The sequence below is a fragment of the Globicephala melas genome, chromosome 4 (assembly GCF_963455315.2).
Source record: "Globicephala melas chromosome 4, mGloMel1.2, whole genome shotgun sequence".
NCBI classification, from domain to species: domain Eukaryota; kingdom Metazoa; phylum Chordata; class Mammalia; order Artiodactyla; family Delphinidae; genus Globicephala; species Globicephala melas.
In genome coordinates this window covers 201,975-212,546 of record NC_083317.1, presented here as the reverse complement: position 1 = coordinate 212,546, position 10,572 = coordinate 201,975, and the positions used below count along the sequence as shown (strand labels likewise).

Below are 10,572 nucleotides of genomic sequence, written 5' to 3'. Positions count from 1 at the left end.
CGCGCTCCGTACAGGGTCGGCCGGGCGGTCGGGGGCGCGCGGGGCGGTGGCGGCGCCAGAGGAGCCGTCCGCGCTCGTGCCCGCGCCTCTGTGGAGCCGCCGGGGCCGCGCCCCTGCCCGCCGCCTGCGATCCCCGCGGGCCGATGCGGGTCGCCGGGCAGAGGGGAGCGACGTAGCCGCCGCCAGTGCCGCCACCTCGGCTCGGCGCGGCCCGACCCAGACCCCGACCCCGCCCGGGTCGAGCCGGCCGACCGGCCGTCCTTCGGCGGGGCCATGGCCGAGCGCGGGTGCCCGCTGGAGGCGGTGCCGTTACCCGCCGAGGTGCGGGAGAGCCTGGCCGAGCTGGAGCTGGAGCTGTCGGAAGGTGAGCGGCCCGGCGCCTGGGACCCCCGCCCGGCCCTCCTCCCAGACCCTCGCCCGACCCTCCGCGGGCCCGGGACCCCCGCCCGGCCCTCACGCCCGAACCCCGACCCCCGTCAGGCTTCCGGCGCCCGGCGGGTGGCCGCGCTTTGGGTGGTTTGGCCTAAGGCGCGGGAACCTGGACGGGGATGACCGTTCTGTCCGAGCGGGCTGTCCGAGCGGGCTGTCCCAGCCGAGGGCTGCGGGTCAACGCCCTGGCAGTCGCGCCGGCTGCAGCCCCGCGTGCCTCGGTTTCCTCCTCTGAGACGGGGTGGTCGCAGCACCTGCCTCTCGGCGCCCGTATGAGCCTAATGCCTTAGCAGGTGCAAAGCACTGAACACTTCGAACGAGGTTGTTAGCCCCTTTTAGGGAACTTTTAAAAATTTAAAAAGCATATTCAATAAGTGGTTGGTTGTTTAAAATAGACTGAGTGATTAGGCCTCAGAGGCGTGGGTGGTGTTACCCCTTCGTCTGTTACCCCAAGGCTCGTGTCCTGAACTCCGCGTGGCTGTCGGCGCACAGAGTTAGTTCTTGTCCGGGATCAGGGAGGCCTCGTAGCCGTTGAAGAGAAGCAACTAAAGGCTTAACTGTTCTTGACACTTAAATGCGTTTTCAACTGTCAGCAGCCATTTACTCCATAGTCTGAACCCAGTTCAAGTTTCGCTCCGGCTGGGGTAGTGACTTGTTACCACTGTCTAATAAATATGCCCCGGACTGTAGTGACTGCTGACCAGCCTTCGGGAGGTAGGTGCCATCGTTATCTTTGTTTTACAGATAATACAGCATTTACATGCAACCGCTTTGAATTCAACATCCAAATTTTTAAACGTTCTGTGACATGTGGCTTTTTTTTTTTTTTTAATGGAAGTGCAATTGGAAAAGGGTGGATTTGAGAATTCTTGGTGATTAGGTGCTCCTGGAAAATCTGAAAAACTCAGATTAGGAATGGTTCTGACAGTAACTACTGTCCTGAGTTTGTCATAGTTCTTCATCGAGGGAAAGATCATATAGATGCCGTTTAGATTTTACACAATTTCAAATATGTTTTTGCAGATTGTTCTTAATTTCTTCCCCAGTGTATTAGTTATTTCCTCAATTCCTTGTTGTTTTGTGGTTGGATGTTGAAGGTCTTTCTAGGAGTTGACAGATAAGATTGAGAGCTTCATGATTTGTGTGACAGAACACACATAAAGACAAGTACTTCAACAAAAGAAATGCTTCTCCATTGAATCCTTTTATGCTGCTGTCATTTTAGACACATGTAGAGGATGTACAGTTGGGTGAAGGGTACAAGATTACGCATAGGTGGATAGGAGCCTGGAAGCGTAGCTTAAGCTGAGGAAGGAGAAGACAGTGTTGAGGGGAAGGGACAGCAGAGTGCGGTGCAGCCTAGGAGGCAGGAGCCCCGGCCTCTGTCCCACGCCCACACCGGTGAGGTTTTATTTACGTAATTAAAGGAAGGTGTTATTAATGAAGCACACTCCTAAAGCAACCAAAGTTCGTGTCATTGTCGTTATCATTTTTATATTTTCATCAAGTAGAAGTAGAAAGTGGGTCTCCCTTTGCCCTACGTGCTATGTCTCTCCCCCCGCTCCCCTCCCCCCACCGTTTGAGAGAAACTTCTAAGTTAGAATAAAGTCAAGTCGGAATAGGGTGCCTTCATGGCACTCACATTTGTCTGAATGAGGAGTTGCTTAAAACTTCGAGATGACATCGTACGAGGCAGGTTGGAGGGAGGAGGGAGCTTAACACAGACAAAACGCTGCCCACATGGAGACAGGGGTCATTGTCAGATACCGGGGTAACCTGGAGAAGCTTTCACGATGTCCCCTCAGCCCGTACCCGGCCTTGACTAGGAGAAAATACACCCCTGCCTTTATTCATAACTCGCACGTGGCCTTGTTCTCCAGCATCCTCACTGGATTCTCACTGACTGTTGAAATTGGGGTTCACCCTCAGGGATGGTTCTTGTCTTTGGAGGCACTCATTTCTCCCCATAGAGCAGGTCTGTGGACTTTCTCATTCCAGAGGGAAACGGGCACAGCGGTGCTCTTGCGCCCTAGCTTTCCTGGCTGCTTTGCCCGTCCTGACTCAGGTCTTCTTCAGATGAAGTTGAGGGTGACGGGTGGAGGTACACAGAGCCTCACTCTTCTTAGAAGCCCCCCACCCCGTGAACATACTCAGAAGAATTCACGTGTGTGGCTCCTCAAAGCGGATCAGAATGTCTGTGCATGAAAATGAGGTTATTAGAGGTATAATCTTGATTTTTTTGAAAGAATTAATTCCCAAACACTTACACTTTGCCTATTACTGTCTGAAATTACCTTCGATTTGCCTCACAACTAATTTTGGTGCCGAACAGTGTCTTGGGGCTGTTGCTGCTGAACTGCTTTAAACGAGGATGACGGGGTGAACAGGCGGAGCACAGGGGATCTCTAGGGCAGCGCGACTGTTCTGTACAATACAGTAATGGTAGATACAAGTCATTCCACGTTTGTCAAAGCCCAGAGATTGTACAACACGAAGAGTGCGCCCTAATGTTAGCTGCGGACTTCGGTTATAATAACGTATCGATTTTATTCATCAGTTAGAACGTATGTACCACAGTAATACAAGATGTAAACAGTAGGGGATGTGTGGGAAATCTCTGTTGTTTCAAATAAATTTTTTGTAAACCTGAAAAAAAAAACCCCACAAAAAACCAAGGGTGATGGTGTGAAGTTTGTTCTTTGTTTTAGTTGCCTGCAGAGGTTTAGAGAGGAAATTCCTACACAATAGGTTACATTTATCCCACTCCTGTTTTTTCATTCTGGTTAATAGGTCTATTCTGTAGCTTTAACTTTAGTCTGTTTCTTGTTTTCATGCAGTTTGACAGTGCAGGGGCTCCAGCCTCGATGGAGTCGACCAGAAAGGGGAAAAGCTCCATTTGTGGATGTAGAGGAAGGGACTTCTTTTCACAAAAAGCGTTTTTCCTCATTAAATGTCTTTAATTTCTAAAATTTGTGATATATTGATAATTCTCTAGTTTTCAGAATGACAGCCCGACATTGCCTTCACATCGATAAACATTTGTTGTGCTTCCTGAATATTCTGTGGTATACTAAAGTTCTCATGTCCAAATTCCATTCATCTGTCAAAGCCCAGCCCAGGTGTCTTATGTGACCCTTTCCTGATCCTCTCTGATGAGGCTCCTTTCTCAGAATTCTCGTCACCCCGCCCCCTCTTTTGGAGTTCTTGCCACCTTTTGTTTTTTGCGTTTGTTATTTATATAGATTCATTCATTCAGTAATTATTGCGTACCTGCTGGGTGCTAGGTAATGTTTTGGCTGTAGTGGTCAGGTTTAGCGTTGTTTCTCCATTGATCATAAGGCTTTGCACAATGTTGTATTAAAATAGGAACGTAGATACACATTGCAGAGAAATGAAACAATTTAAAGGAAATGTAGGCTGGAGTGAGCATCCCTCCTACCTCTGGCATCTTCCCAGATGTGGCCCGTGGTATCCATTTCTTGTGTTTTCTTCTAGAAATAATCTGCCCGTGGTTCCCATACCGTGGTTCACACACCTCCCGGGCTCCCTAAGACCGTTGCTGGGGGCCTATGAGGGAAAACTGTCTTTTTATAATAATACTAAGACGTCATTTCTGTTTTCCATGTTTGTACTGATGGTGCAGGAGCAGTGATGGATAAAACTACTGGTGCCTTGGCAGAAACTGTGAGGCAAGGGCCCCAAATCACACTGATCAGTGCATTCTTCACCACCTCCCCACTTGCAGTAGAAACAGTGCCACTTTGACTTAGACATATCCTTTCTTGCTGAAGCAGTAACAGTTAACTTTCTTAAATCTCAACCCTGAGTACTTGTTCTAGTCTCGTGAGGAATGGGAGGTGCACGTAAAGCACGTCTGCCACACTGAGAGGTCCAGAGCCTGTGAACGGCTCTGTCGTGCAGTTTGAGCTGCAGAACAAATGGGCCACGTTTGTTGTGGAGCGTGATTTTTACTTGAAAAAGTGAGTGACAGACAAGCTACAGTTATTCAGAGTTGGGTATGTGGTGGATGTTTTCTGAGAAATGAAGAACGATTGTCAGAAATTGTAGCCAATGATAATATTTGTGCTTTCAAGCAAAAATATAAAAATTTAAAGCTTCTGTCTGCTACCAAGAGCTTGACAGCCTCTCAGTACTTAAAGACTTATTTTGATGGGATCAGTGGCAATATTAATGAATGTGAGTTATTGATATTATTTAGTGAAATGTGTCAACGTTAGGAAGAGCTGCGTAATTCTGTGAACCAGCATTTTCCAAATGAACAGCATATCATGTTACAGATTTGTGCATGGGTAAAAGATCCATTCAAATATATACCAATAGATTGCAATGAAAAGTTGCAGTACGAAAAGTTCATTGACAAGGTTTTAGATTCTACATTGCAGCTGTCATTTAAGAAACTACCACTTGCCTAGTTTTGGTGTGGTATAAAGCAGAATGTCCACAGTGATCTGAAAAGGCTACTGAAATACTCCTCCCTTTTCTAACCCATGTGTGTGAGGCTTTGCTTCATAGACTTCATAGACAGGATTTGCTTCATAGACTTCAACCCACATATCCTGCAGCCAGCTGAATGCTGAAGCAGATATGAGAATCCACTTGTCTTCTAAGAAGCCAGATATTAAGGACGCATGTAAAAGTAAAACAATACCTGTACTCACTAAATGCTTTGGAAATCTATTATTTTTTTAATTTAAAATATTACTTATGTTAACATGGTAGGTTTATTATAAAATTTTTTAAATTAATTAAATGTTAAAAATTGCATAGTTTTAATTGTTAATATGGTAAACATTGATAACTCACAAAGAAACAACAGCTCTTTGGGGTCCTCAATAATTTTTAAGCGTGTGAAGGGTTCTTGAGGGCAACACCTTTGAGAACCACCAGACCACGTAACACTAACAGGGCTTTTAAGGAGATACCTAGATGTCAACATCTAAAACGCATCTCATTTTTCGTCCCCTGGTACTCGGGTTCGCCATTCCAGATGCTTTACTAACAATCTCCCCACTTGGAGAGTCAGTGCCTTTAACCTCCTGTTTGGCACAGTTTGCAATTTCTGCGGAGGATGAACTGGAATAGGGAGAACCAATGAGAGGTATTTTTCTTTTACTTTGTGTAACATTTTTTTAGCTGTTGCCTGGTATAATGTGATTTCTGTTTATATTTTTAAGGGAAATCAGATGTTTCAATTTATAAAACATATGTTTGAAAATCTTTAAAAATTGTACTTACTGACTAGCTGCTTGTACATCCATCCCACTTTATGAAAAATCCATCATCATGATTCAGGTGTATTCCCTTTAGAATGTTTTTCTTTCTATAGCAAATCATCCTAGTGCAGTTGTCTTTTTAAAGAATATTGATTTATAAATTTTTAAAAGAATATCAATACTAGGATTTCCATTAATATCGTAAAACTTTGCACATGCTGTTCATTGCCAACTCTCTGTACGTGTTGAATTCCTTCCTTCATTTTAAGACTTAAGTTTAAACTTCACTTTCTCTTTGAAGCTCTGCCTTCCTCTGAGAACAGCCCGCTCAAAGTTAGGTGCCTAACTTTTTGTCCCTGTAGCACTTACTGTGTCATTCTTACAGGATTTATCCAATTCTGTGTTTATTGTTTGTTTGGCTTTTCTTTGCCACTTCATAGGGAGCAATTCCAGAGGAAGTTTGATCTGCCCATCATCATGTCCTCAGCGCCTAGCACATTTTAGGCGTTTTACTGAGCGCTTGCTGAATTAATAGAAGAGTGACCCACGCATGGTGCTTATTCTCAGTTTTAAATCAAGAATCCTCCGTAATTGGCTTGAATACTTAGCTTTTTGATAATAGTTTTTCAGATTCAGTGAAGCCCTGGGAGGACTGACCTGTGCCTCGGGGAGCCATTGAACCAGGATGTGGTCTTTGTTGCTCTGAGCTCCTAGGAGGAAAAGCGGCTGAGATGAGTGCGCTGGGAGTCTGGCCCCGCCGCGTGGAGCTCCAAGACCCCAGTCTAATCCGGCGCCGCAGTGGCCGTGATCCCCCTGGGCCCTCCCTGCTGGGGTCTGGGTCCACACTGACCACAACTGAGGTCACGACTCCTGCCGCAGGAGTACAGCAGCTGCTGCATGCCTGGGAAGCTGTGACTCCCAATAGGGACCTTGGCTCAAGGACCCCACGTGGCCTGAAACTTTCCTAGGGCTGCCTGGAGTCTAGGACTCTTCCTGCCCCACCCGCCTGCCTTTCTTCTTCCTTCTGCAGTCACACCCGACAGCTCGCCAGCCTCCTCCGGGGCCCTCCCCATTTTCCCACCTAAATCTCTTCACGTCTGATCCTGTCATGATGTGTGCTTCTTGGAGGACCTGAACTGCCTACAGGGTCATGGGTTTAGACCCGTGTTGGGAGGGCTGGTTTATTTGGTGTTCTGGTTTACGTGTGTGTCTCCCTTGTCGATGGTCTGCCCTTCGAGGTTGTACCCGGCACGTAGTTGGTGGTCATCGTGCACAGAACTGACCTATTTGCTCTTCTCAGGACTCTCTTGGCCGCGGCCAGCTCTGGCTTAGTTGGCCATCGTGACGCTTCACCAGAGCAGGGGCCGAGCCCACCTTGCTCTCCTCGGTGTCCCAGGCACCAGAGCTGCCGAAGTATCGGCCATGTCCATTGACCTGTTACACTTCCAGGCTCTGTCGTAAAGAAAGGCGCCATTTGCTCTGTCCATTTGCCTTCTGTTAACACCTGGCAGACAAAGGGAGGTTGGGCCCTTGGGGAGGTAGCCTTAGACTGGGTCAGGAGGAGCCGTCCCTGTGGCCGGGGAGGGAGCAGTCGCGGCTGGCGGGCTGGCTGGGCCGGGGCCGCAGAGGAGGGAGCCTGCCGAGTCACGGCGCGAGGGGCAGGCCCTGGGAGACGGGCCAGGAAGGCAGCCCGGGCCGGCCGGGCGGGTGGGTGTGCTGGGCCCTGGGCTTCTGCGCCAAGTGCGCTGAGGAGCCGCTGGAGCTCTTGCTGCTCTGACCACTGGTGCCCTTAAAGACTCCCTGGCTGCTGGGAGGAGGGAGAGTGAGCCCGAGGCCAGCTGCAGGGCAGGCGCTGCGGCAGCACGTGCTCGGATGCAGGGCAGCGGCTACAGGGCTGAAACGCGGCTGGATCGGAGGCGGGTCCGGAGCAGGACTGAGGGCATCGCTGTCGCTGTTGCTGGAGGGTGGCCAGGAGTCAGGACTGAGCGCCATGATTTGCTGCGTGTGCCCCGTGAGATGGGAGGGGCCGGGGAGGGCCGGGCTGAGGGAAAGCATGGCTGCTCCTTCACTCGCAGAAGAGCTCGCGCGAACACAAGGGCCGTGACTCGTGTGCGAGGTGGCCGCATGGAGGTGTTACAGGACAGACATTTCTACCCTCACAGACGTGCGTCCTCAGTGGGGGGCGCAGACGGCCAGATGAATAAAAACATACGCAACATTAGATTTCGATAAGTGCGTTGAGAGAAACCGGGAGGGAAGAGGGACGGGGAGGAAACGCTTGTAGACTTGGGGCGGGGGGGCTGCAGTTCTTCCCAGGGTGGGCAAGGGAGGCCTCCCCGAGGAGGGCCTTTGAATCCAGGGAGAAACTGCATTGCTGGGAGGTTTGTTTGCGGGGAGGGCTCTGCAGGTGGGGAGGCCCCAGGGCTGGTGAGGACTGTCGCGTGTGTGTGTGTGTGTGTGTGTGTGTGTGTGTGTGTGTGTAGCAGAGGGGGACGAGCAGCGGCTGGAGGAGATTCCCCAGGGCCCCTTGTGCCTCCGCAGTATCAGTGTTTATCCGGGGGGTGGGGCTCCGTGGAGGAGGGCCGTGGTCTGGCAGGTGCCTCATGCCGATCTCTGTCCTGGCAGTGAACTGGTTGCCTACGATGAAGCTGAAGGCAGAGAGTGGCGTGGTGAGCGAGGTGGGGACCCCGGCCAGTCTGCTCCATCGTTCCGCTGTGTTGGGATGACTTGGAGGGGCGCGCCTGCTACCCTGTGCAGTAAATGCTTCCCGTGTGACACACGGGCCAGGACGCGGGATGGAGACGTGAGGATCCTGTCTCCCCCTCGGCAGTCGCAGCACCTGGGGGAGAGCGACTGCCGTCCTGCTCGGCACTGGCCAGTCTGGCCAGGCCCTTTCCTCGGCTGGCGGGCAGGAAGGAGCGGGTGTGTCGGGGCACAGTGCCCTTCTGGGGACAGCCGCCTGGCGCAGGCCTCAGCCCAGGCGTGTGGGTCTGAGTCGTGCACTCGTGGCAGCCTCTGTGGTCATTCAGTTCCCTGCCCTCCTTTGACCTTCAGCCTCGCAAAGTGAGATCAATATACATTCAGGACTTAGAGTCTGACAAGAGACCAGGGCGGGGGCACTGCTCTGCTGGGGTGAAGAGTCCTCGCGGAGCAGGGCCCGGGGGTGGAGTCCCTGCCTGCCGATGCGGCCCGCACCCCCATGGGGCGTCCCCGCAGGTGTCATCGTTGGGCTCCAGGGTGAGTGCTCCGTCGTCTTAGTTGGAAAGACCCAGAGACTTGTAATTTTGAAGACACATCTCTCTTTCATCTTTTAACTGACATGATATACACCATTTAATATAAAATGAATGCCTACAAAGCATTTGGTCACTCTGCTATGACACGGCTGAGGAAAGGGGGGGAAGGAAGCAGGGTGGTGGGAGTGGGAAGCGTACTGCTGGCACGTCCTTGAGACAGACTCTTCCAGGAGCATTTTGTTTGCAGTGAGCTGCTTCTGCGTGAGACCAGCATAACCCTTGTGGATCGGTCTGTATACCCGTAAGTTATCCAACATTTCTGGTGTTGTGCTTCTGCATTAAAATGACTAGGAAGTTAGGTACTATTTGGCAAAGAAAAACCTCTGTGGTCAGGGAAGGAAACCCTAAACATTGTTACCTCTGTCATCTGTTGATGAAGAATCTTTTGGAGTGATGCCCCCCAAGGGCTCCCTTCCCACTTTTCACACAGGAGATGAATGGCCTGTGTTTTGAGAGTTCCTGCATTCTTGGGGCAGCACTTCAAGTAATCGCCGGGGTACAGTGATCACGCAGGGGTTTCCATTCAGACTTGGCTTTGTGTCATTCAGCCGTAAGGAAAGAATAGAAATCCTGTTCCTTCAGTCTACACTGACTATTCGTGATTTAAGACTACCATTTTGGAAACAGAGAAGGAACTTTTATTCCCTTTCAGACTTCACAAATTTTCTACAGGGTTTTTGGTAAAGAACCTTTAAACTGAGTATCTGAAACGTCAAAAGCTATGCTTATGCTTGTTGAGAACAGGCAACTCAAAAGAGCATGTCCTAGTAAGTTCCTCCATAACTCACGGGTTTGTGTCCTTAGGTTACCTCTAAAGATGAAGGAGGCTAAGCTGTTTTCAGGAAACAGCTAGGAAACACTAAAACTAGGATCGTTTTGAAATGAAGGTCATAGAAATGTTATAGAAATAGAGATTCTCATCTCATCGTCAGATAGCCTTGGTGCTATGGACTGAACTGTGCCCCCCAAATTGATATGTCGAAGCCCTAACCCCCAGTGTGACTATATTCCTTTAAGGAGGTGATTAAGGTTAAATGAGGTGCTAAGGGTGGGTCCCCAATCCCCTAGGAGCCGTGTCCTCAGAGAGAGAGAGAGACACGCACACACACGGGAAAGACTACGTGATGACCCAGGTGGGCGGTTGTCTGCACACGAAGAGAGAGGCCGCAGGAGGGAGCCCTGTTGCGACACGTGGATCTCAGACGTCCAGCCTCCAGAACCGTTGTTTAGACCACCCAGCCTGTGGCATTTTGGTATAGCGGCCCGAGCAGACTAAGACCCTCGGCGTGTCATCCTGTCCTTCAGCAACCTTCAGCAGACTGAGTAGAAAGGCTCATGACCTAGCGGGGCTGACAGACGCGTGAACTGGCAGTGCGGTGAAGTGTGCGGGCCCAGTCGGCGCTAAAAGGGGAGTGACCGTCAGAGCTGGGCAAGCAGGAAATAGAGTTTCCTCCAGCTTTGTTTTGAAGGCACGTGTGAGGAGGGTGGAGCAGAAGAGCATGGAAGGACGTGCTGGGCAGAGGAGGGTGAGCCAGAGCTGAGTGAGCTGGGGGTCCAGACAGTGTCCCCCTGGCCAGTGGTGGGAGAGCAGGCTGGAAGGACGGGGCTCCTCA

At 50.5% G+C, this 10,572-nt stretch overlaps 1 protein-coding gene across 15 annotated transcripts in view; it reads left to right on the top strand.

The window, feature by feature from the left end:
- Positions 1–62: 62 nt before the first annotated feature.
- Positions 63–10,572, top strand: part of DIP2A (disco interacting protein 2 homolog A) — a 91,169-nt gene continuing 80,659 nt past the window's right edge. For 5 of the 15 annotated variants that reach the window (XR_009563633.1, XR_004034891.3, XR_004034887.2 and 2 more), the window contains exon 1: positions 64–364. Coding sequence is in view for 8 of the 15 variants with exons in the window: in XM_060297662.2 (XP_060153645.1) it covers positions 274–364 (91 nt within the window). In the remaining 7 variants the exon portion in view is untranslated. Of the gene's footprint in view, positions 365–10,572 lie in introns of all 15 variants that reach the window. The other 10 variants (XM_030835681.2, XM_060297653.2, XM_030835679.3 and 7 more) reach the window with 6 other exon arrangements.